At 45.4% G+C, this 26277-nt stretch overlaps 1 protein-coding gene across 1 annotated transcript in view; it reads right to left on the reverse strand.

Moving 5' to 3' along the window:
• The window catches only part of AFG2A (AFG2 AAA ATPase homolog A), a 2695729-nt gene that overhangs the window by 2350198 nt on the left and 319254 nt on the right, over positions 1-26277 (reverse strand). The window contains exon 4 of the mRNA XM_069631126.1: positions 26062-26120. Within this exon, the coding sequence (XP_069487227.1) occupies positions 26062-26120 (59 nt within the window). The remainder of the gene's footprint in view (positions 1-26061; positions 26121-26277) is intronic.

Genomic DNA, 26277 nt, shown 5'->3' on the forward strand with positions numbered 1-26277 from the left:
GCCACCCTCAGAACGTGGGTCCAGGTCCCTGCCTGTTCAGTTGCACCTCACACTGCCTCTTAGCTCCACCAGTATTTATGGTCTGTATCTGTAACCCTCCAGTCCCCTTTCTCTGCAGTTATGAGCCACCCATGGCTGCACTTTGATTACCTGCACTGAGCCACCCTCGATCCCCCTTGCACTTCTCCCCTTTGCCTCCCCGGCACTTGCGCGATCTGAATGACACGAGGCCTAGTAAGATCGTTATTTTGTCCTCTCTCTGTTTCCCCCCTCCTTGTCTTGTAGCGCCTAGAAACACTTGTGTACAGGCAAGTTATAAATGCCATATTATATCATAAGGGGGGGGTGGCTCCACCTTGGAAAGAAAGGATGAATTCCCTGGATTCAGCACAGATGTCTGCAGAAAGTAGATTATTCTCCAGCATCTGGACCCTATCCTCGATTTTTTTACTTTGATCTCAGTCATATATGTTTGGGCTACCGCTCTAAAAGCTTTCAGTTCAGTTAGAATGCTCTGAACGTCAGTCTTGATGTCAGACATTTCACTAGCAGGGGGCTACATCGCCATATTGCTGTGAGCTTGGAGAGCATGGGCTCCTTAATCCTCTTCAATGCTGTCAAGGTGAAGCTCTAAACCGCTTACCTGGGTGCTGCAGGCTGTTTACACCCTGCAGACACCCAGAGATGCACATGGTAGATTGCTGGGTTCACCAATTCTGACCTGAAATACCCTTCTCGGGTGGGGAGACTTTTGGCGCTTCTTAGGTGCCTGCCACCATTCCAGCTCAAATCGTCCTTGGCCTCATGGAGCTTGGCCCCATAAGAGGTTGAAGAATGTCAGCAGGTCTCACCTGGGGACTGTCAGTCGTGACACCAACCTCCCTGGAAGAGATGGGCTCTCCTGAGGACCACCAATGCGGGTCAGGCCTGGGTGGCCTCTGCCCATTCTCCCTCCACCTTGTGGGGAGTATGAGAAGCTAGAAATGATGTGAAGCCTGGGAGGAACATGGGCTACTGCACAGACTGTCCGGGGCGCATCAAAGTCTAGCTGCAAAGTTTTGGGGAGAAAGCTGCCTGTTCCGGCCCACACACCTCGGGCCCCCTGGTCGATATGTGGTCGCTTAGCCTCACAGTTTGGGTGCACAGTTTGGTTCCGTCTTGCCCTCCTGTGTCCGTCTTCACTTACTCATGCTCCTTCGTTCCACTGGATGAGCCACGAGCAGGGCACCACTGAGTCCTAGCCTTCACTGATCCGGGTGGTGCCCTTGAACGCATACCTTGGGCATCTCGCCCGTGCTAGTCGGTATATGAGGATTGCTCACCAAAGGGGGGGATCCTGCTCCAGTATGCCTTGGTTCTGTCACCCATCTGCAGGAGGGCAGAGGGAAGAGAGGTGGGAAGGACCAGCGCCTTGATGCTTTCGGGCCATAGTTTGCGCTTTTATAAATCATAAATAAATGAATAAATAAGGAGAAGGGGAGATTCTCATCAGCTTGGGCTCAGCAGAGCTCTGGCATCAGGTACCCATGTTTGTCCACGCCCACTGACAGTCCCCAAAGGCATGAAATGTAATGTACTTGTTGCATCATTTGTTACAACTTGTGACAACACATATGCAATTATTTCCATAGTCAAACAATATTCAATCAGAATAAAATTCAAAATGTAATCAGCAATTAACACATTAGTGAAGGCTACTGCAACTTAATGGGCAGTGCAGGCATGCTTATTATTAAATATCCTGAAGACCAAATATATTTATTTGGTCTTCTTCCTAAACACTTAAGGCCCAACATCTACTGTACGGTCTCCTCAGAGAAACAAATTACCTTATTAGATACACCCCATTAGCTATAAGAGTTAACAGCTATCAAGGTACTGTGGTGGGTCAGAAGAAAGACACCGGGCCTCATTACGACCCAGGTGGCAACGGAATGAACGGGGCCGGTAAGGCACCGGCCCTGTTCATTCCGGGCTGCCCTATTACGAGGTCTGCAGCGGGACCTGCTAAGGAACGCCTGGTCAGAGCAGGCGTCCTTAGTGGGACCCGCTAGCAGACCAGGATGCTAACAGGCCCGTCATTAACGGGCCCGTTGTTAGCATCCTCCCCATTCCCATTGAGCCGTATGGGGGCTCAAATGGCAATGGGGATGTACCGGGTCCGGGTCCCGCGAAAGGGATTTACCGAGCCCTCCAAGGTTGGAATGGCCCGGGAAGGCCACTTTTGCGGGACCCGGACCTGGTACCCGGTATGGGGGTAGCCATGCCGCTGAATGCGGCATGGCTACCTCCATAATCGTAATGAGGCTCACTGACTATTATGTTTCAGGATGGTTTATTCAAATGAGACCTTTTTATTTTATTGTGTTTGGTTTATTTTAAGTAAACCGTTTACAATTACAAAACATCTCCATTACAAATAAGACTTATAAGGCCTAACTTTTCCTATCACTATGGGTGGTCCCTACCTATTTTACCAACTAATGTGCTCCGTCAATGTGACGTATCTGAGGGATACCTTTCCCAGGGGGCCAGGGTGGTGTGTCCACAGTACAATAGTCCCCCTAGCGGTGGTACACATTGGGTGGATCACATGGAAGGGGAAACCTCTTATGGGATTAGGGGCGAAATTTCCCAGAGGGCGCTTTGAAACGTAATTTACATGTTGTATAAGCACCTAACAAATGCACAATAAATAAACCCTTCTCTTCCACACCCTTCCTCTTGGAAAAGTCCACATTGTTCGTCCTCCCTATTACAGAGCTCTAAGACACTTTTCTGTGAAGTCAGTACACCCTCTAGGATATGTTAAGTTATTTTAGGGAATTTTATATAGCGTAAATTACACCTAGGCGCATCATAGCACTCAGAAAGGAATATCCTTATGGAACCGAGAAAAGCATGCGATAAATAGAATTGTCAGCAAAGGCGAAGACCATTAGAACAGATACACTTTTAGACAGTGGCGAAAAGCCAAGTGATCTCATTCGCAGAGAGCAAATCAAGTTGTATCACAGACGAGAAGCCGCAACAGAAAAAGCATGGCCGCCAGTTTTAGATTGGAAAACTCTTAAGAGTCAAGATAAAAGAAATCAGATGCGTAGCAAAGTGATCGAGAAGGGATATAATGGCAGAACATTTGCTGTAAATAGTGAGCACCATGACCATGAAAGGAACAGTGAACTAGGCAAAGTGAGTTGAACTCAATTCGACCGTGCCATTGGGCGCCTGTAAAGATTGTGTAGTTGGAGAGATGTGGTCATGGGCTGAAACCAGAAACAGCACGACCTGACATTTTTTAAAACTTGCAGCCTGTCTAAAAAATAGGCAGGTTGGGATAAATATAGTGCATTACTATATATTCCAAAGTGCTCCGAATCAAAGAAGCCACAATGGGAGCTGAAAGAGAAGGAAGAAGGAAAGGGAGAACTTTACGCAGAACCTTAATTCTGAAATGGCTCTGCTGGCAGACTGAACTGACTTGCGCATCCATTGAGAGGGAAGCAGATTTTATTTTTTTAGACCAGAGTAAGGTACAAGGAAATCATATATCCTTCTCATACTATCCTAATACCAGTCCTGGGACGAAGAAGAGCACTAGGATTATGAGGATACTCCATCGAATCATATAGAGCAGTCTAGTCTTCTGCGAGAGCCCATTGGCTCTAAACAATATGACCAGGAAGTGCAGGAGTTCAAATATGCCTCACCTGAGACACCAGGAGAAAACCAGTGGCAGCCGAGAAGCAACTGGGAATTCCACCCCAGCAGACCCGGAAAAGGAAAGCCAGACGCTGAGCACAGAGATCGGAGACAGGCAGCGTATGGTCCAAGACGCAAGGACGATATGGCCGCCTACCCGAAGCAAAGTCTGGGAGTCCCAGGGACTCAAGCATGGCAACCACAAGAGAAGTTCCAGGAAGGACGTCAAAGCCGGCGGAGCCACAAAGAACGGCAGGAAGCCGCAGAACACTGCCAGAGCCTCGCAGGAGCAGTCTGCTGCTCAGAACCCGCACACCAAGAAACAAGGTACGTGGACAGACCGAGAGGGGCTGGAGGTCCGGGAAAGCTTGAGAACCAGTGTGAAGTACAGAATAGAAAGGTCAGGGACCCTGCAAATGTTGTGCGAATATAGGACACGCACTACTATGCCAATAACAGACTAGGCTTTAGTTCTCTATTTCCAACAGTCTTCTTCTAGGACACCCCTAATTGCCACCACCAGTGGCCTCAGATCATTAGACCACAGGACCATGACATTGTGTCAAGGAAACCTACGTAACCAGCTCACTGAAGCCAAACTTTAACCCCTTGTTAAGACAAGCCCTCCATGCTTCCTTTCTTTTTCAACCATGCATCATGCAGAGGCCCCATTACGGCTAGCATTTCAACTCCAACTACACCCTCTCTCCCCATTTTTCTCCCTTCTCCTTGTGATCACTACAACTCGATATACATGGTATCTAATCATGCAATTGATTTACTATGACTGTTAAATTACTGATTATGTAATAACCACAAGTGTATGCATTCAATGTACCGTCTCAACTGACACGACTTACACCTTTAACCTACCCCCACACAATCTTCCTCTCGCCCCACCGGGCCCACCTCATGGGACCGGCCACACAATGTGAACCCACATTATTCGGATGACTAACCAAATTGTATTTCCTATATATGGGATATATTACTCACCGTAATCGTATTTCTGATGCTTGTATCTGCTTAGATTCACATGCTGTGCATAGGCCGACATCTAGTGGAAGCTTCAGAGTATTACAGTTGTTTTCAAAACTCGAAAAGGGACGTCGACAGGTGTGCCAGTAATACTATCCCTAGTGTGATGTCCACTGTACCCATGATCCCTCACGCGTGGAGGTCCCTCAGATTGTTATTTTTCTGACATGAGGTAGCATGAGGTGTAGCGCGAGTACAGTTGTATCCAAGCAGAGATGACAAGCTCATAAGCATCCACGCGCCTTCTCTCTGAGGCGAGGAAGGGGGGGTGCATGTGAATCTAAGCAGATACAAGCATCAGAAATACGATTACAGTGAGTAATGTATCCCTTCTGAGGCTTGTGGAATCTGCTTAGATCACATGCTGTGCCTAGATTAGAGAGCAGTTTAAGAAGAGGGAGGTGGGAAGTGAGAAGGTTCATGAGTCAATACATTTATTAGAACTGCTTGTCCCACTTGTTTATCTGTCTATGAACGAGTGTCAATGCAGTAGTTCTGATTGGAAGTATGTATTGAGCTCCATGTAGCTGCTTTGCAAATACTGTCTAAAGGGACATTTGCAATGAAAGCCAGGGTGGCTCCTGTGCCTCTTGTGGAGTGAGCCCTGGGCGTAAAAGGCAGTGGGCCTCATTACGAGTCTGGCGGTAACCGTGCCTGAAATTCCGGCAGGTTATCGCCGGACTTGTATTACCATTCCGCCTCCGAGATTCCCAGGGCATTACGATCCCGGTGACCCAGGAATTCTGGAGGCAGAATTTGGTAAATCCCCATTCCCACTGAGTCCCATGAGACTCAATGGGAATGGGGAGGTGGAAACACCGGCACCATCTTGTGATGGTGCCGGTGTTTCCACGTCCGCCTGCAGGCGGGTGGTGTTAAACCCGCCAGGTCAGACCTGGAGGGAATGACCCCTCCGCCTTCAGGACTCGAGATCATCCGGTATGGAAACAATGGTGGCGGCGGGTTTACCGCCACCGTTATTTCCATACCGGGTGACTCGTAATGAGGCCCACTATTTTATTTGATGGGGAATAGCACAGTTGGATACATCTGACTATCCACCTAGAGATGGCATTTTTTGAAATACAGTCACCTTCTCTGCCTGGCGCTATGGAGACAAACAGTTGATGTGTTTTTCTAAGCGATCTGGTCTTGTCTACATAGTAGAGTACCGCCCTCCTCACATCCAGTGTGTGGAATTGTACCTCAGCTGAGCTGTTGGGTTCCTGGAAGAAATCTGGTAACTCAATAGACTGGTTTACATGAAATTTGGAGATGAATTTAGGGGAGAACCTAAGGTGAGTATGTAAAACCAGCTTGCCTTTCTCTACAACAAAGAAAGGATCCTGCACTGACAATGCTTGTATTTCACTAACTGTTCTTATGGAAGTGATAGCCACTAAGAAGGCAGTCTTGTAAGTCAGGTGTTTGAGACTGGACTTGTGCATCGGCTCGAAAGGGGGACCCATGAGTTTAGCGAGTACAACATTGAGATCCCATCCTGGCGGCCGGTTTGAAATTGGAGGTTGGAGTCATTTTACTCCCTCCATGAATGCTTTGATGACAGGTACCTTCGACCATGAGATCTTATTGTGGGAAGTGGTGTAGGCTGACAAAGCCGCCAGGTGGACCTTCAAGTGGTTGAACACTAACCCTGCATCCAGCAAGTGGAGCATATATGTCAGAATGTGGGAAGGAGTACATTCATTGGGGTTAATTTGTTTAGACTGGCACCAAATTACAAATCTTCTCCACTTGTCAAAATAACAGTGTCTAGGGTTAGGTTTCCTTGATTCATTCAAGATGTCCATACATCTTTGAGGCAGGTTAAGATGACAAAACTCTGACTTCAGGAGCTATGCTGCCAAGTTCATTGAGTGAGGTAGAGGGTTCAATGTTAGGCCCCTGTGCTGGGAGAACAGGTTGTACGGGCACTGGAGTTTGATGGGATCGCACATCGCCAGTTTGTGCAGATGTGGATACCAGGCTTGTCTTGCCCACATGGGAGCAACTAGGATGAGTGTCACCTGTCCCTTGTGGATCTTGTTCACCACCTTCCTCATGAGAGGTGTTGGGGGGGAAAAGTGTAAGCAAATTTCCCTGACCAGTTCATCCATAGGGCGTTCCCCTTGGATCCTGGCTGGGGAAACCTGGACGCAACGTCTGGGCATTGCTTGTTTTCGCTTGTAGCAAACAAGTCTATTGTGGGGAAACCCCATAGAGAGTAGAGGTGTTCTACGACCTCTGTGTGAAGTTGCCATTCTTGTTCTTCTGGTAGGGGATCTCTGCTCAATGAGTCTGCGAGAGAGTTGAGTTCCCATGGAACGTGCTGTGACGATAGGAATATCTTTAGTTTAGTTTGAGTGCCTATTTCCAGATTTGCTGGGCAAGTTTGGACAGATTTGCTGTAGTGCTATCTGTCAGGACCTGCACAGATTGGTTCATTAAGTGGGGTTCGAACACCTGAAGGGCCTTGAATATTGCCAGAAGTTCTAGCATATTGATGTGGTTTTGAGCTGTCGCGTGAGACCACAGACCCTGAGCTGTTGGTGAAGGTAGTGGGCGCCCCCACCCAGCAAGAGAGGCGTCCGTTGTGATAATCGTCTGTATGTCTGGATCGTAGAAGGGTTTTCCCTTTCAGTAGATTTTCTCTCGTCCACCAGCAAAGATTTTGTACCAGTGTTGGCGAAACGACCACTAGATCGTCCCACTGACCGCTTGCCCGAGACCATTGTTTCGCCAACCACTCCCGCATGGGTCGCATGCGCAGGTGCACGTGTGGAACCAGGTAAATGCAAGATGCCATCATGCCTACCAAGCGCATACATTTGCGCACCCTTTTCTGGCGGCCGGCCTGATAATGTGGTATTTGCAACAGCATATTTTGAACTCTTTCCTCTGTTGGAAAGACCAACCCCTCTTGTGTATTTAGGACAGCTCCTAGGAACTGTTTGGTTGTGCTTGGCACTACGCTTGATTTTTTCTTGTTTATTGAGAAGCCCAATTGAAAGAGAAGGTTGATATTCTTTTGAATGTTCTGTTTGCAACTTAGGAGGGACTCCCCCTGTAATGAGGCAGTCATCCAGGTAAGGGCACACTGGATTGCCTCCCTGCGCAGGTGTCCTGCCACCACCGCGAGTACCTTTGTGAAAACCCTTGGAGCAGATGCTATTTCGAGGGAAGCACTTTGAATTGGTAGTGCTGGTTCGCTATCTTGAAAAGCAAGAATCTTCTGTGCGCTGGGAACATTGAAATATGACAATAGGCATCTTTCACATCCAGAGTTGCCATGTAATCCCCCTTTTTTAGTAGAGGGATTACCTCTTGTAGCGTAGTCATGCAGAATTTTTGTGGCTTTACATATTTGTTTGGGAACATGGACAGATCTTTCTCTGGCACAAGGGAGAACTTTGAATAAATACCCTTGTTTACCTGGTTGGCCGGGACGATTTTGATGGCATCCTTGAGCAGAAGTGTGGCGACTTCCTCAATGAGGATACGCTGGTGTTCCTTTGAATGGAGCTTTTGTCGTGGGGTGGTTTTGGGGCAGTTGGAAGAGCTCTATACAGTATCCGCCTGCTACTGTGGAAGGCACTCATCAGTCTGAGGTGATTCTCGCCCATGCATGGGTGAAGCTGGAAATACGCCCTCCTACTGGAGAGGCATGGGAGGGCCCCTGAATCGGATAGTCACTGTTTTTGTGGAGGAGTGCCCCCTTGGGAGGAGTTGCCGCTGCTGTAAGCTCTGGCTCTACGCAGTCCTCTAGGATAGTTCTGGGAGGACTGACCTTGATTATTTCCCCAGGGAGTCCCTTGGCTCTGATTGTAATTGGACCCCTGTTGTGAACCTTGGCTGCGAAAACGGCATAAATTGCCATTACCCCTCTGACCGGGTGGCTTGTTGGTGAGCTGACCCAAAGATTTAAGTGCGTCATACTTCTCTTTAGCTGTCTTAAGGGTGTCCTCAACGGCCTTGCCAAAGAGCACATTGGGTTTGATTAGCATGTTAATTAAGGTGGCCTGCATTTCTGGTCTAAAACCTGATTGGTTGGTCTTAAGTAAATAGCTTGACACTGCTCTGCCTTCTGCGGCCACCGGTGCTAGCTGGGATTTCAGTGGTTCCGGGGCAGACAACAGTAAGGCTGACACTTCCTCGCATTTGTGGCAGTTGTAACTGGCCAAAAGGGTTGCATTGTTTGCAATTCTGGTCTGGTAAGCCGTGGAGGAGGCGACCTTTCTGCCCATCGTATAATGCTTCTTGCTTTCCTTGTCGGGCGATGCCTCAGAGGAAGCAAGGGGGGGGTGCCCGCTCTCTTCCTAGTTGTAGTTACGACTAACGAGTCGGGCTTCAGCTGCCCTCGAATATACAGTGGGTCTGAAGGTGCGGGTTTAAATAGCTTTTCTATACAGGGGTTTACAGCCCGTGTGAGTTTAGGGGTCTCTAATGATCCTAATCTTGCACTGTATTGATTTGAGTAGAGGAATAAACTGTGCCACCGTCTTCTTGTCCCCAAAGATCTGTTCTGCAAAATCCTTATCCTCTTGTACCTCCTGGGTCTCTATTTGGAAATGTTCTGCAGCCCTGGCTTGCACCTCGTTAAGAAAGGGTTGGTTGTCAATGAGAGAATCAGTAATATGGGGGGTCCTGATCAACAGGCGAGTCTATAGGATACATATTGGCTTCTGGGTCAGCCTCTTGGTCTTCATCGTCCCCATAATAAGGGTCTGCTGTACCATCCTTGTACTTAAGGTCGACTGCCTCTACAATTGAGAGGTCTTTGTGTTCCGAGTCCGGGCCATAGAGCTCTATGACTGTGCTTCGCAACTCAAATTTCGGTACAAGACCTTTAGTAGGGGGTTGAGAAGGTTGAACAGAGACTTGTGACCCAGAGGAAACTGTAGTGTGGGGGAGAGGGGGTGGAGTGGAAACAGGGTCGAATCGAAGTAGGCAGGGTCCTTTTCGTAGAAATTTCCCATAAAGGATATTCTCCTCATGGCCCTGAGGGGTGGGCCTAGATTCTTGAGTTTTTTCTTTATGAGGGCTTTTATCCCTACGAGGGGTCTTTGAGGACTTCTTTTTGTGCTCCCCCTCCCACCCATGGCACCCAGAGCCGTGTTTATCCAACACTTTGGGGCCTACTACCTGACCTTACGCAGAGCATAGACAATCGGGTGTCGGTAAAGCCGAGGCCTCGGATGGAGTTTTACGCGTGACACCCATGCTGTCTTTTAGACGGTTGGGCCCTTTCATGCGGCGATCTCGAGCGAGAGTGTCCAGAGGACAGGGACTTAGCGGACCTTTCCCAGGGTGCCATGCGTTGTCGACCGCTCGACCCATGTGTCGAATCTCGACTTGGTGTGTGTTAAATGGTGGATGAAAATGTTGCGCTTCTGCCCCTGGGTGTAGTCCCCACAACAGGGCCACCGGCCTGTCCTCTGGGGTCGGGGCCTACGCTTGGGTAGTCGAAGCTACTGCGTCGCCCTCGTCGTCCGAAATGGCTGTATTGCTGCCATCACTGAAAGAACCTTCTACATCCATGGCCGCGAGTTGCCTGGCGTAGTGGGCCCAGCGTTTTATCAATCAGTCCTTTAAAGTCTTGGGCTTGAAGAGCCTACAGCTCGACAAGAACCCTCGACGTGGTCTCTTGGGAGACACAAGTTACAGACTAAATGCTTATCGACCCTCGGAAATTTTCTATTGCACTTGGGGCAGAATTTAAAGGGGGTCTTGTCCATAACTACAAACTATGGCAGCTGGGCGAAAGTAGTGTAAGAAAAGGGGAATATAGATCCTAAAATGACCTCCCCCTCTATCCCTCCTGTCTGGGCCGAGGCCCACGGCGGCCTTCCAAGGCCGAACGGTCTGTCACGGTAGTCTTTCGATGGGCCATCTCCTTGCCTTCACCGGCGTGATATTTCGATGGTCGTTGAAGTAAAGGATAGAAAGAATGGACTATCAGTAATTGAAATAAGTAAATGGCTTTACACCAAAAGAGGAACTCCGCTACACGCGTCCATCTAGAATGGCAGAAAAAAACAATCTGAGGGACCTCGACGCGTGAGAGATCATGGGTATAGTGGAAGTCAAACTAGGGATAGTATTACTGGCATGCCCTGTCGACGTCCCTTTTCAAGTTTTGAAAACAACAACTGTAATACTGCACAGCTTCCACTAGATGTCGGCCTATGCACAGCATGTGATCTAAGCAGATTCCACAAGCCTCTGAAATTGTTATTAGCCTTGAAAAAAACCTAGGTGAGTCAAAACACGTGTTGGCTAGTTTAATAAATATAGGTTGCACCAACAGAACCGTGATTTGTTTCATATCAGAGTAACTGTACTCTCAAACCAATTTTAAATGCCCAGCGCATGTGCCCAGGGTTTCACATTCGGAAGTGTCATAAAACAAGCAAGGGAAGTGATTGCGTAGCAGGAGAGTAAATCAAGCTACCATGAGAACGACGTGCAAGTCTGGGACCCGCAGCCAAGTAGAAGCCAGAGAATAAGTGTGTCTGGGACCCTGAGACTTACAGAAGCTAATAGAAGGTGGATACAAACTTGGCAGGAGAGGGAACCAAGCTGTACCGAAAACCCCTATGCGAGTCTGGGACCTGCACCCAAGTAAACATAAAAGTACCAGAAGGTCTAGGACCCTAAGAGCTGAAGAGAAAGAACAGAAAGAGCCAGAGGCTTGGCAGGAGAGTAAACCAAGCTACGAACATATTGCATTGCAAGCCTGGGACTCAACACCCATATGACAGTAACAGAAAAGGCTGTTTTGGAAACTATACGGGGTATAGGACCCACAAAGATAAGAAATTAAGAAATACATATATAGACTTATCAGAAGTAATTTCCTGGATAGCTTTTGGCAGGAGAGTGAACCAGACCTATCCGCCCGCTGTAAGTCAGAGAAAGGAACCTTTGGGATACCTTCTAACGGCCAGAAAGACAAGAAGATTTCCCATGGCCAAAAGAACTCCTGTCATGTATACGGTGGGAACTAAAGGAGTAGTTGAAAGAAGCAAACAGGCGAGTAGCTTCTTAAAGTGGAACCAGTGGAAATCCAGAGGAAAGGGGCTACTCCCTGGATATTGGAACATTGGACTGTTGAAAGAGAACCTTTTGCTTTGTCCATTTTTATAATCAGGATTATCCGGAATGTTCTGTTGGCGAAGAACTTGAACTATCACTTTAAGAGAACAGTATATCCCTGCACATTCGTTTTTACATTATTATGTTAGGGTCAGAGATAGGTTTTTGGACACGACCATGACTGACTTTCAGTTGACATCCAGACTTATTCACTAATTATTTTGAGGTAAGGAAACCCCTGATAAAGCTATGGCCAGAGAGGCTGTTTTCCAACCTTTTTTCAATTAATAAAAGTTTATAATCCAAAGAATCTCACCATTGTTTCCGAGCCTTCCTTCTACATCCTTACATCAGTCAATCGTGGAAGTCCAAATAATGAAGTCTGCTGTCCAAAACGACCCTAGCTGACCATTCCACTATGTAAACTTACAGGCTTGGAGAATGACTCCCTTCTCCTTATAATACTCCTAGTATCAGTTTACAAATCAAAACAGGATTCCTTAAATATCGTCTGGTTACTTCTTTGATTAGTCTCTGTAATTCTTCAATGGAGCTTGTGAATATTCTTCTTTCTTTAAGACGTTCCTTTATGTATGTTTGTTTATTTGATAATGCGCACCAAACCCTTGGGTAACTGGGCGCAGCAGATACAAGAATATTTAAGCTTAGTTACAACATGATAGGTGAGTACAGGCATAAAACAATTACAGTGCATGCAGTAGGGAAGCATGATGCAGGTAGGTGGTACAGGAACAGTGCGTTAGAAGTACATAAGGAATCGCAGAGTGTGTCTTAACATAGGGTCTAGGTGTCCTAAGTGCGGAGCGATATCTAGATGTCCTTAGAGCGGAGCCAATTCAGTAGGTTGCATCTGAAGCAAGCATATGGCTGTTCCACTCTGAGGGTCATAGTGATGGAGTTCCAGGAGAGGACCGCTTTAACAGAAGGGCCGCTTTGACAGAGAAGCTGCCTCCACCAGCTTTGGCAAGTCTGAATCTCGGAATCTCAAGGCAGAGATGGTTAGATGAGCTGGTGTTATGTATGAGAGGAGGTTTTTCTGGTCAGTATAGCAGAGAGATGGGAGGTGCAGCATTATTCAGGCATTTGAAGGTGAGGGATACTGTTTTGAGGAGTATCCTATCACTAGTTTTTTACCAGTGCTGATCTCTTCTGAAGTTGGAGATGTGCTCTCTACGGGGTATGTTCAGTGCTGCTCTCAGGGTGTTGTTTTGTAATATTTGAATTTTGTTTAGTATTTTTTTGTTAGCGCCTACATAGAGGGCATGACAATAGTCTAGTTTAGACATTACTAATGCATTGGCAAGCGTTATACAACTAGCTTTGGATAAGAAGGGTCTACAGGCCCATATCAGTTTACAGGTATAGGCTGTGGATGAGGCCATGGCGCTAACTTGTTTGTTTAGTGATAGCATAGAGTCTGTTAGGCAGAAACCTGTGCAGTTCCCTCTGGGACCACTGCAAAAGATTTAAGACTACAGGTGTTTGGCAGTAAACCCACTTGGTAGCAGTCTGTAGCACACAGTCACTTGGTAGATGTGGCTGAGCAGTCAGACTTCCCTCAAGAAGAGTTAGGCAGTATACAGAGTATTCACAATAGGTCAAAAGAGCACAGTAGAACAAGTAAACACTGATCAGAGCTTGGTGTAAAAGAGATATCATTATTTATTTAAAACCACATCTAGTAAAACACACAGGCACTAATGTTAAGCAGTTCAAAAACATGGTCACTAAAAGACATACACTACCTTGAAAGAATATTAGACAATTCTTAAGTAAAGCCCCACTTATTTTCTGACAGCGGTGAGCGCTTAACGCAGATGGCACTCTAATAATTCGTTTTAAAAAGGGAGAGAAAAGCAGGGTATAAATTGAAACAGATCCCAACACTTTCACAAGAACACAACAAGAGAGGAAGGCAAAGTAAAACCGTGAAGTTAGAGTTCAGAAGGCCGGATCCACTTTAAGAGGATCAGAACGAAATGTGTCCAAGGTCACACGTTTGAAGTGCACAAAAAGTCTTGAAAGGGTTCAGAGAGAGTTGGACCAAAGAAAGGGACAAGTTAGATGGTCAAGGCGGCCAGCCCAGTCCAGAAGGTTAAGGGATTATTATTACCATGTAGCAATCTTTAGAAAGGGAGGCCTGGCGGACACGGTACCTTAAAGTGGTGAGAATACTCCAGCGGGGGCAGTTGTTCCTGGCAGCGGATGCAAGTTGGTGCTTCGTCCTGGGGAAGAGATGATCTCGTCGGGGAGGAAGACAGGAGTCCGTTGCCCTGCCAGGGAAGAAACCAGCCGCGGAGTTCTCAGGTAAAAGGAGCGGACCTTTTATTCGCGGTCCAGTGGTAAGTGGCTATCCGGTTGCCGGGGTGCTTGGCACGGGCAATTCGACCACAGAACGTCCTGGGATGCGAGGAAAAGAAGGTAAACTGGTTGTGCCCACCAGTCAGGGGAAGAAGCCTCTCCAGCCGGGAGATCTTCTATGTCGTCGGGAAGTGGCGAGTCGGTTCCGCAGGGCTCCACCGGTGGTGTCGTCATGGTAGGTCGGGTCAGCTTCTCCCTCGTCGGATTCTCAGGTCCTGTGGCGACTTCTGAAGTTCCAGTCCCCAAAGCCCTGCTTTTATGCAGCACACCCCCATTCACTCAGCCTAGCTGTCAATCAAACATGCTAAGTGGTGAGCCGGCCGGCTCACCACTTGGGCCAATCACATAAGAGTGCGACTTGAGTTACCAAGGTAACTCAGTCCAGGGTGCCTAAACCCCCTCCCACACCCCCTGTGGTACCCAGACAGAGTGGCACCACTTTTGGAGGCTTCTGTGGAGAAGCCCGCCAGAAAGTGGAACAAAGGGCTCGACTTGGGTTGGAGTCACAGAAGAGAACACAAACGCCATTTTAGAATCGAGTCCTGGCAAAAAATACCAACCGGCGAATTAATATTAATTAAATAAACCGGCGGTATGTTCGAGGCTATGAGAATTAAATAATTAAAGTTGGTAGCCTCAAACAATGGGAAAATCCCATAGGGATATATTCGCGGTCGAATATAAAAAGTAGTATCCACTGCCACCAGCCAAAACTCGATCAGGGGGGACGGAGACGTGACCCCTCAACTAACAGACCCCGGGGCAATCGAATTGCCCCGACCAGTATGTCCACAATATGATGGTTTGTACCGGTTTCTGTTAATAATTTGGGACTAGTAAAGCCAATGGTGACTTTACATGCCCTGGGAGACAGTAGTCAGTCCCAGGGTATGGACTCTATGGTGGGGTGTCACTAGGACACCTCTGTGTCACTGCACGGAGGGTGCTGTGTAACACACATAGTAAAAACACATGAGACCCTATGGAGTAAAGGACCCCATAGCCCATAAAACACATTAACAGTCAAAGGAACACCATAAATCATGTCCAAGAGTGGGAGGAAAAAGAGTCTCACTCTTAGCAGGAGAAAAAAACAAACTTCAGAAATCCAGCAAAGCTGCTGGGGGACTCACTCGGTTAGGAAATTCAGCCTGAAGAGAGAATTCTCCCTAACAGAGTCAAGGTAAAAACCTAATGTTTTTACCTCAGTTACTACTTCGATATCATTGCCATCGATATTGAAAGCTGAGTAGTTGGGGCTATGTTTCTTTAGGTTGGAGTCAGAGCCCAGAAACAGAATCTCGGTTTTGTCGTCATTCAGGCAGAGGCCATGTGAGGCCATCCATGCCTGAATGATGAGGTATATACGGTTTACCAAAGCCGTGTCTTCGACAAAGTTACACGAAATGGGTATGAGGATCTGAGTATCATCAGCATAATTGGTGTATGTGATGCCCAGTCTGTCAAATTTGTCGAAGAGTGGCTTGGTAAAGATATTATACATTGTCGGTGAGACGCATGAACCTTGTGGACCACCACAGGGGATTTGGATTGGGTCTGCTGAGGGGGAAAACACTCATCGTACGGTTAGCTATGAAGGATTGTACCCAGGCTATGGCGTCACTCGAAAAATGTGTGGCTGACGCTAGGTGTTCGCATAACACTGCATGATCCACCAGGTCAAATGCTGCTGATAGGTTGAGGAGTAGCAGCATAGCTGTTTTACCTTTGTCCTTAAATTTGTCGATTTGTGTTTTTAGGTCGATTTGGACCATTTCAGTCCCATGTTGTGGCCTGAAGCCGGATTGGTGTAAACCTAGTAGGCGATTGGCCTCAAGGTAGCCTTGGATTTGGAGGTAGGCTACTCTTCAATGATTTTGAGGAGGAATGGGACCGTGGTAATGGGTCTGTAGTTGGTGGGGATGGCTGGATAAAGGGTCTGTTTCTTGAGGAGTGGTAACACCCATGATTCCTTGAGGTTGATGGGGACAGTGCATGAATTGAAGGAAGCGTTGATTAGCTTGGAGATAAACGGTGCTAGATCTCTAGCAGCACCCTTAATTATTTGTGCCGGGCAACTGTCTCCCTGGCAGTTGGAGGGCTTCAGTGATAATATAACCTTTTCTGTTTCCAGTATGGAAATATTAGTGAATCTGAAGGGTGTAACACTATTTGGAGTATCAGTGGGTGGGGTGGATCTCATCTCGGTAGAGAGCAATGAGGCTTTTTTATTTGCTATTTTAGTCTGCAGGATGGCTATTTTGTTGGAAAGAGCATTTTGGATGCTGGTGCACCATTGTTTGTCTTTTGGGATATTATCTGTTGGTGGAATTGGATTTTACATTTCGCGCAGGATGGAGAAAAGCTCCTTGGTGTTCGAGTTGGGTGAATGTCGCCATATGGCTTGAAGTTTCCTCTTTTGTAGTCTTAGTTCTTTTAGTTGGGGTGTGAACCAGGTGTTGAGATGTGAACCAGGTGTTGAGGTGTGAATTTTGTTTGCTTTTGCATAGTTTGAGGGCCTTAGTCATAGTGTTATTGAAGGTCTCTACTAGTGTGTAAGGGTCAGGATTGTTGGTATTAGAAGAGAGGGTTGGTAAGAGGAGAGGAAGTAATTTTTCGACAGTGATGTCTTTTTTACTTCTGGTTGGTAGTGGTGGAGCTATGTCAATGAATTTTAATTTTTGGGGCTCTAAAGAGGACGAGAAACCAATGAGGTGGTCCAGTGTTGAGGGGTTATTTTGGTAATGGTGGTCGAGCAGTTTAGGTTGGCCACCAAGTCTAATATCCGCCCTTTTATGTGAGTGGGAGCAAGGACTTTTTGGGTCAGGCCATAATCTGTCAGGATAGTTTCAATAGATTGGGCCGGTTTATCCTTGTGATCATTGAAGCCTAAGTTGAAGTCTCCAAGCACTAGGAGCTGTGAATTACTTTTGATGTAGGTCCCGGGAGGATAGCTCAGCGGCAACGTGCGCGCCTTGGAAGCAAGACGACACGAAGCAACACAGGTTCGATCCCCGGGTCCGTGCTTAGAAACCTCTGGGTATTTAAGCGCATTATAAATATGCAACTAAGACAAAAAAAACAATTACGCAAACTAAAAAAAACAAAACAATTCCTGTAACAGCGCCTCGATGCCCGTGGGCTGTGTGAGCGCTTTAAAAATGCTAAAATAAAATAAATTAGAGAGGAGACTGGAGAAGTAGGGAGTTTGTCTGTGAGCAGTTCACAAGATTTGATTTCAGGGGGAGTAGTTAGTCTTAATGGCACATTGGTTTTAGCTATAATAGCGAGGCTGCCACCTTGGCGTTCTGTTCACTGCACTTGAGTGAGTTCAGAAATCACAGGGTCTCTGATCCCTGCTTGCTGCAGGTGGTGTGTGGCTCGGATCCCCCTCAGGCCGACATCTCTGTTCCTCTATGTCTCTCTCTCTCCTCTCTCACTACGGGTTTCGAAGCTACATTCATCTCGTCTGAGTAGATTGGTTATTTTTATTTAAAGGGCCATATTCCTTTTCAGTAACATAATGGAATCTCTGTAGCGTTTCTTCATCCCAGTCTTGCTGTAAAACGGTTTCAGATATTTCAGCGCATCCCATGTAAGCCATCACGTGTACAGGTTTAGGGCGATCCTCACAGGAACCAGAGTCCTTGTCCTGTAAAGGGGAGTCTCTCCCGATGATGCTCCACTTGCCTCTACCCCTGGGAATGGTATTGCGGAGTGGGCTCGCCTCCCTAGCCTCCCAGGGTCAGGCTGGGGCTGGAGCCCCCCCCCCCCCCGTCTGGGGAGAAGGTACGAATTCTCTTCAATTTGTCACAGTAGCCAGGAGTTATTCAACAATGAGCACTATTTAAAATGCCGGACCTGTTCTACATAACTATAATGCCTGCCAACAAGAGTTTCGAGGATCCCCAAAAGAAAGATGCAGCACGCTCTATAAAACAGAGAAATAGAAGCATACATTACACTGTGAATGCATTGTGTCTTCATTGAAAAGACCTCTTCTCCCTTTGCTTGTGTTTAACAATGTGGCGATAGGTTGGTGGCAAACGGTCACAAGACCTCACAGAGGGAATGGCCCATAACTGAGCCGCTAAAGCCCAAAAGCAGAGCAACAACCAGAGTGAAGAGCCATTGGTGAGAAGTATTGCATAGGAAAGGTCATGGAGCTAAACCAATGGCTCCTGAGTGCAGAGAAACAGCCGAAGGAGAGAGCACTGGTGAGAAGACATGAAAAAGCAAAAGAAAAGGCGTGGAGCTAAGGCTCTGGCACCAGTGAGCAAAAAGGAAGCAGTCTGGGCATAGAGCCACTATAAAGGAGTCTCGCAGTGGAAGCAGCACAGAGTGGAGTTTCTGGAAACTGATAAGAGAAGCAGCCTCAGCGGACAGCCAGTGGCAAGAAGCCATGGTGAAGGGAAGCTGCAAAGCTGCATGTGGCACTGCAAAAGCTGTGAGACAGCTTGAGCAGGGTCCCTGGCATAGCCAAATAGAGAAGCCAGATAGGTGCCTCGTAAACCAGAACAAAGAGGCGAGGCCTCAAACAGGACAATGAGAAGGGTGAAACAGATCTACAGCAAAGGGAGTTTAACAGACTTGGCCCACAAACTTGTATGAGGAACAGGTGAGGTGTCTAGTGGGAAATGTGGTTCTATCACTCTCCAACTGATGTTAAGCCTACAGAAGAAGAAAAGCTACTATGGGATATGATAATCTAACAATCCAAAAAAAGTCTATGAAACAGAGTGTGTGATGTTGGGAGAGTGAGAAGTGCCTGGTACGCTTTGTGGTTCTGCCACTCCCCACTGAATGCTAAGCTGCATGGAGAAAAAGAACCAAGTGAAAGGTGCATGGCACAGTGAGAACCCAATTAAAGTTGATGAAACTTTGCACTGGATGGAATTGGCGTTGTTGCTCCCCTACTGATTTTAAACTGCACTGAGAAAAGAGAAGCAAGTTAACAGAAAAGCACGCACAAATTGCCAAACACTGTGTGGTGCACTGATAGTCTAAGTAATAACGGGTGGGTGTTGTAATTCTATTACTCCCCAACGAATTATGAATCAAAAAGGGAACCAAAAAGCAAGAGCGTGGTGCGCAGCAAGTTAAATGCTCTATCAGATGGGAGCTGTGGGTCTGTCAATACCCTAACAAATGAGGCTAAAAAGTACCAGGAAGCACTGAGGTGGTGCGCTGTCAGTTTAAGCACACTTCTGGATTGCATATGTGATTCTAAGATCTTCCAGTGAGAGCCAGTAGCATAGAAGTCTTTAAGAGAGACTAAGATATATGGACAATTCCAACTCTAACAATCGTTTTTCAGCCCGCAAAGGGGAAATGGATGTCCAGCAAAGCTTAAGAGGACTGTGTGAGACTAGGGAGCAGAGCCTAATCCACAACACCTTCCCTAGAGGCTGAGGTAAGTGGGACCTCACCGGGAGAGACTCCCCCCTTTGGGGACAAGGACTCCCGTTCCTGTGAGGAATTCCCAAAACCATTACACATAATTGCATACATGGGGCTCTCTAAAATACCAAGGAATTACAAGTCCCAAGACTTGAGTGAAGAAAAAGTCAATCTATACAATTATCAAGAAGAAAGAGAACATGTCCCTATAAATAAAAGTCTCCAATCAACTGAGACTAGTACGTTGAATAGCACGTACCTGCTGAACAATAGAGAGGGAAAGGAAACACAGACAAGGGAGGCCCCCTTCCTCCGTAACACCTGAAGGCGGCGGAGCAGAAGTGAGCTGCGAAGCTCGCAACATTCAAGCTTGCGCTGAACTGAAGGGGGAGACGCCAGAGACATGGCGTATCTCAGATGCAAGAGGCAGAGAGGGCTGGAACCCGTATGGGTGAGACCATGAATGATACGTAGTGGCCAGACAGCCCACAAACCAATGCTGATACCATCCCAAGAACGAAGTGGCAATTCGGCCAGTAACCTGAAGGAAAACTAGGGCACTGAAAGAGCGACCGAAAATCCCAGGTAGAGGACGCTGGCAACAGTGAGCCGACAGCAACGAGGACCGAAAGAGAAGCTCCCAGACAGTCATGGAGCCGGAGACATTCCCCTACGGTGTTGAAGGTAATGGAGAGAATGCGAAGACCAGGAGGCTAAAAGGGAATAACTATATAGTTTTTAAAGCTATAGACTCGTAGAGGGGGGTCGGATAAGGGAAGTAGTGGCTATAAGTTAAGAAAGTGTAATGAAACTGTTGGAACATGCACTGTTTGTTTGGTTTGTATTGTTTGGTTGTGTGTATAACTCAATAAACTGTTTTTAAAAAAAGGAAAAAAAACAAAACTATATAGTTTAAGAAACGTATCCCAATACAAAAACCTTGGCTTGGAAGGTTTGGTCTAACTTGGCGACATCTTATAGTAGTGAACAAAGAAAGTAGTTGATACAATCAATACATTAAGTCCATGGAGTCGCGTCTCACCAGGTCTGGGGTTTAGCCAAGTACAAGACCCCTTGCAAAATAGTGTAAGGTATAAGTAACCTGGAAAGAGACTGCGCCTAATTTTTGCAAATTAGTTTTATTTCTCAGAAAATTGCCCTTATAGTTGATGACACGTGTTTCGGTCCTCCAAGGACCTTTTTCAAATCAGGGCTATTGATTAGTCTTAACATCATATAATCATAAAAAAAAAAATGAAAACATAAGCAAATAGTCACATTGGTAGACATGTGTATATATCCAAAATAAAGTGATGATAAAAATAATGAGATTAAGTATGCATTGAAAGAAAAATACATAAACACATAAGTGCATGGATGTTAGAAATAAAAAGCCAGACAATAATTGGATGGGGAATAGGGGTTGGAGAAAGCAGGGGTGAGATTCAGAGAAAAATAGATGCAAAGTCTTTGTTAGTTATGATACATGATGCATTTACAATAAAAACATTATTATGGTCATTCATATTCTTTCATGTCACAGAATATATGGAGAAGCGTGTTACCTTGTAGTCATGTAAGATGCCCCTGTCACATAATGTGAAAAATGAGCTTCCATATATCGAAAGGGTAAATCCCTGTAAGTAAAAAATCATATCATAAACAAACTCTCATCTTACCCTAATATGAAAACTAGATAGTGAAAAATGCACTTAGTATTGGGTTTCCAACTCCAAAATAAACGTAACCTGCATATAAAGTGTGCCAAAGTTGCACGTATTCTTAAATATCAAAGTCTGTTAAGTGAAAATGACACGTAAAAAAGTGTTTGCACTCCTAATAACTCAAGGTGCACTTTCGCGTATGAAATTACACGTAGAAAAGCGTTTACACGTACGAAGACTCAAAATGCACTTTCGCGTGAAAAAATACACGCATAAATGGAGTTACTCGTCTGATCCGTAAAAGACATGCACATACGCGTGCGAGAAATATGTAATCATTAAAATAATGGGATCCAACTATGTTAAAGCAACCGGTAAGTAATAAACGCACGTACGCGTGCACAAACTAGTGGGTGACGAAAGATAGTCGCATCTTAGCTAAACGCGTGAATGCTTAAACGCGTGAAATCGTAGTGGTGGGTTGACACGTACTCTATACTGGAGGCGCACAATCGCGTGCGAGATATTACATGTTAAAGCGTTGAAGTGAGTCTGTGCAAGTAACAAACGCACGTTCGCATGCGCGAAAATCGCATTAATCTTCGGATGCGGCAGGCCATGAAAAGTCAGACGCTCTCTTATCTGCTGTTCAGAATAAGCACGTACGATCGCAAAGTTGCTACAAGTCTCGAGGGGGCGCCATTATGCGTCCTCTCTGTCATTTTATCTGTTGCTAAGGTAGCAGATACCACAGTCTGTCCTTTCTCCATGTTTAACATGTAATATCGCGCACGCGATTGTGCGCCTCCATTATAGAGTACGTGTCAACCCACCACTACAATTTCACGCGTTTAAGCATTCACGCGTTTAGCTAAGATGCGACTATCTTTCGTCACCCACTAGTTTGTGCACGCGTACGTGCGTTTATTACTTACCGGTTGCTTTAACGTAGTTGGATCCTATTATTTTAATGATTACATTTTTCTCGCACGTATATGTGCGTGTCTTTTACGGATCAGACCAGTAACTCCATTTATGCGTGTATTTTTTCACACGAAAGTGCATTTTGAGTCTTCGTATGTGTAAACGCTTTTCTACGTGTAATTTCATACGCGAAAGTGCACCTTGAGTTATTAGGAGTTTTTCACTTAACAGACTTTGATATTTAAGAATACGTGCAACTTTGGCACACTTTATATGAAGGTTACGTTTATTTTGGCGTTGGAAACCCAATACTAAGTGCATTTTTCACTATCTAGTTTTCATATTAGGGTAAGATAAGAGTTTGTTTATGATATGATTTTTTACTTACAGGGATTTACCCTTTCGATATATGGAAGCTCATTTTTCACATTATGTGACAGGGGCATCTTACATGACTACAAGGTAACACGCTTCTCCATATATTCTGTGACATGAAAGAATATGAATGACCATAATAGTGTTTTTATTGTAAATGCATCATGTATCATAACTAACAAAGACTTTGCATCTATTTTTCTCTGAATCTCACCCCTGCTTTCTCCAACCCCTATTCCCCATCCAATTATTGTCTGGCTTTTTATTTCTAACATCCATGCACTTATGTGTTTATGTATTTTTTTTTCAATGCATACTTAATCTTATTATTTTTATCATCACTTTATTTTGGATATATACACATGTCTACCAATGTGACTATTTACTTATGTTTTAATTTTTTTTTTTATTTTTACGATTATATGATGTTAAGACTAATCAATAGCCCTGATTTGAAAAAGGTCCTTGGAGGACCGAAACACGTGTCATCAACTATAAGGGCAATTTTCTGAGAAATAAAACTAATTTGCAAAAATTAGGCGCAGTCTCTTTCCAGGTTACCTATACCTTACAGTATCCCAATACAAGTAAAACAAGTAGATTAAAAAACTGATTAACTTAAATTGCTTTTATGAAAGAAAGAGAATCACTGAAGTCCATGAGAGGTAGAGAAAGCACTCTTGGACATCACCACCCTGTGTAAGGAAGGAATGGTATCAATAGTAGAGACAGACACAATGGATACAAGTTTCGAAAACCTTTCTATGGTATTTTCGTCGGGTCGGTGAAATTCCTAACTGGCCCTAACTCTAGAATGGGAGTAATCTTGACGCATAAATGAATAACAAACAGTCCAAGTCAGTCTGATCAAAATAAAAGGCCTATACTAAGAAGCCTTACCTTGCCCTCCTCAAAAATGACAAATGTGTCAAGGGAATTGAAAAGAAAAATAGGGTCGCAAAAGAAACGTCAGAATGGCTTTCAATAAGAACTTCCTTCCCCACGTTCAGCACCACGGGGTCAAGAGAGTTTCCTAAAAAGTATAGGTGGATGGCACAGTTCTATCAGTCTTGCATATTTTGCCTTACTTTTACAATTTAACAGTTCCAGCTTGGGATTCAATCTTCTGGTAGTTCAATCACTTCCTTAGGCTTCATCCGCCTTTTGACCTTTACTGTACAGGCTTCCCTCTGCCGGGTTCGAGCCTGTCTTTCTCTTCAGGGGGATTCCCTTACCCACGTTTTGTCTCGGGTGTCTTTTCACTGTCGAAGACTTTCGAAACTGCAAGGATTTTACATAGACCTCTTCATGACCACTTCAACCTCTCTCAATAATTTTACAATCCACAATCTTCCTTCTCTTACAACACCAATGCCTCTTGGTACTTGTAGTTTCTTATTCTCTTTGGGTTGGCTTCTTGGCCTTTTTCCAAGTTCATATATTTTGCCCTCTTGGCATATTCAGACTTCACATACTTTGTTTTTCATTTATTCAACTTCTTTCGAGATTGCGATTACTTTCTTGCCTTTGATTTCCAATCCACTAAGAACAGTTCACAGAGACTTTCAAATGTGTAATTTTGCCTCCCAGAACCACTCTGTTACTTTGCAGTCATTTCTTTTACAATTCAACAACTGTCCTTCGTATTATGCGTTTTATTGGCAAACATGCAACCTTCACATTTTGAGTTACGGTTACTTTTGCTTTTAACATCAACTGGACTTATGTTGCCTTCGATAACTTACCAGTTGTGTTAATCAGCCTTCTTTCTTCAACTCTCTTCATGCAGCAGTCAAAGCCGTTTCCAATGCCTTCTCTGCTCCTCCCCAACTCTGTTGTTCACCCAGGAGGGTCCTGGATGGCTCTCAAGTACCTTGAAGGTTTCTTTCTTTCACTCACTTGGTTTCAGAATGCTTACGTCTTTCCAAAAGAGTGGGATACTCACCTGGCTCTCTCGATTTTCGTAACTGCAGATCAGCCCATTGGCCTTTTCGACTTCCATCCCTGGTTTGCATCCGCCCCTAAACAGCTGTTCCTTCTCGTACCCAGCCTCGCTCAGAGTGTGCCTGTGCACGCCACCTTTTATTCGTCTGAACAGGGGTGTTAACTAGTGGCAGGTGCATATAGTTAGAATGATGTGCCTGACTCTGCCTGGCCTCACTACAGGGACAGAGCCATTGCCTGGCCTCATAACAGGGACCGAGCCATTGCAAGTCAGTAGATGTAATTTGCCTGACCTTATTCCTTATCTTCCCCTTCCCAGTAGTGTCACTAATGTAACAATAGGAGGAATTATGGGAGCTGTAGTTTCCCATGAAATAAGCAGGGGTAGGGGTTAGATGGGTTGTGGAAAAAGGGGGATACCATGTCTCACCATCGGGTGCTTCTCCCTACCCCTGAGAATCCCCTTCCCAGGTAATCCTCCCTCGCTTGTCCACCCCCAGGGTAGGGATGCAAAAGTGATGGCCCTCTGGTTTTTCACACCTGGGAAAAGGGGAAAGTACCTAAGCCTTCAACAAAGAACAAAGGGAAAATAAGAGAAGGTGAGTCTTATAAATTGGAGCTCAGTGAGACCACCAAAGTAAACAATATAAAAGACACAGAATATCAGAGTAAGGTGAACCACAATGGTCTAGAAAGCCAGAACTACAGTGAAAGTGTACGTTTACAGGTTGTTCCAAATCCTCTCCACTGGATCAAAGGAAGTATTAAGGGTCAAGGAAAGATATTCTTCAGGAGAAGAGAAAAGCTGATACAGCAAGTAACAAGAGATTATTTAACATTAACATGAAATCCAAAAACTGATACAAGAAGTATTCTCAGGAGAAGGAAGCCATTCACCGACTGTAGTTTATTTAGAATAATGGTAGGGCCAGTTAGATTAGTTGGACAGCGGACCAAGTCATTCAGACATTCACGGACGACTGACAAGCACCGTAGATAGATATATAGGTGGGGAATATCCCATAGCGATTGGGAAAGTTAGGCTTTACTCGCCTTCTTTAATAAAAACCCTTGCAACATGTCCCCAGAGTGTTTTCATCCTTCTTCTGACCCTCCACAACTGCCAATGAATTAGTAATACAACATGCATCTCTGCAGATATGCAGCATACCAGCCACTTTTACTCCCTGAAAACAAGCAAAACCTCCCAGCTAAAAATAGGGATTAAAAATACTCAATAAGAAATAGACACATAGGAGCTGCGCCCACAAAGATCCATAGGTTCCTAGGGGGTATGGATTACTAGAAGATATCTGAATTAAGAGTTAAAATATACTTTTACTGACCAAATAAAATAACTGCTTTGGAAATGGGAAGGATATTTTTACTCTTTATAAAATCATGTTATGGGCAAATAAAAAATATATTGAGTTAATGAAATACTCCTATCTTATAATCCTCTCTAGCGCTCTCAATACAAATCTATTTAATTTTGCTACATCGTTATTATTACCAAATGGTCACAATACATTCTTACCCAAATGTCGGAGGAGGAATGCAGAAAGTTCTTCGGTATCGACAATGGTATCCTTCTCCCTGTAATAGTGGGGGGAAAAAAAACACAAAGTTGGAAGATGGACGGTCAAGAGATACGTATCCATTGTGTATCATATTATCAATTCCTAAGATTTATAAATGTCAATAAGGTTGCTTGACTGCTTACCCTTCAACTGAGCAAGCACTGAAAATGCTG

The sequence above is a fragment of the Ambystoma mexicanum genome, chromosome 6q, assembly GCF_040938575.1.
Source record: "Ambystoma mexicanum isolate Mex_15411 chromosome 6q, UKY_AmexF1_1, whole genome shotgun sequence".
In the NCBI taxonomy this organism is placed as follows: Eukaryota; Metazoa; Chordata; class Amphibia; order Caudata; family Ambystomatidae; genus Ambystoma; species Ambystoma mexicanum.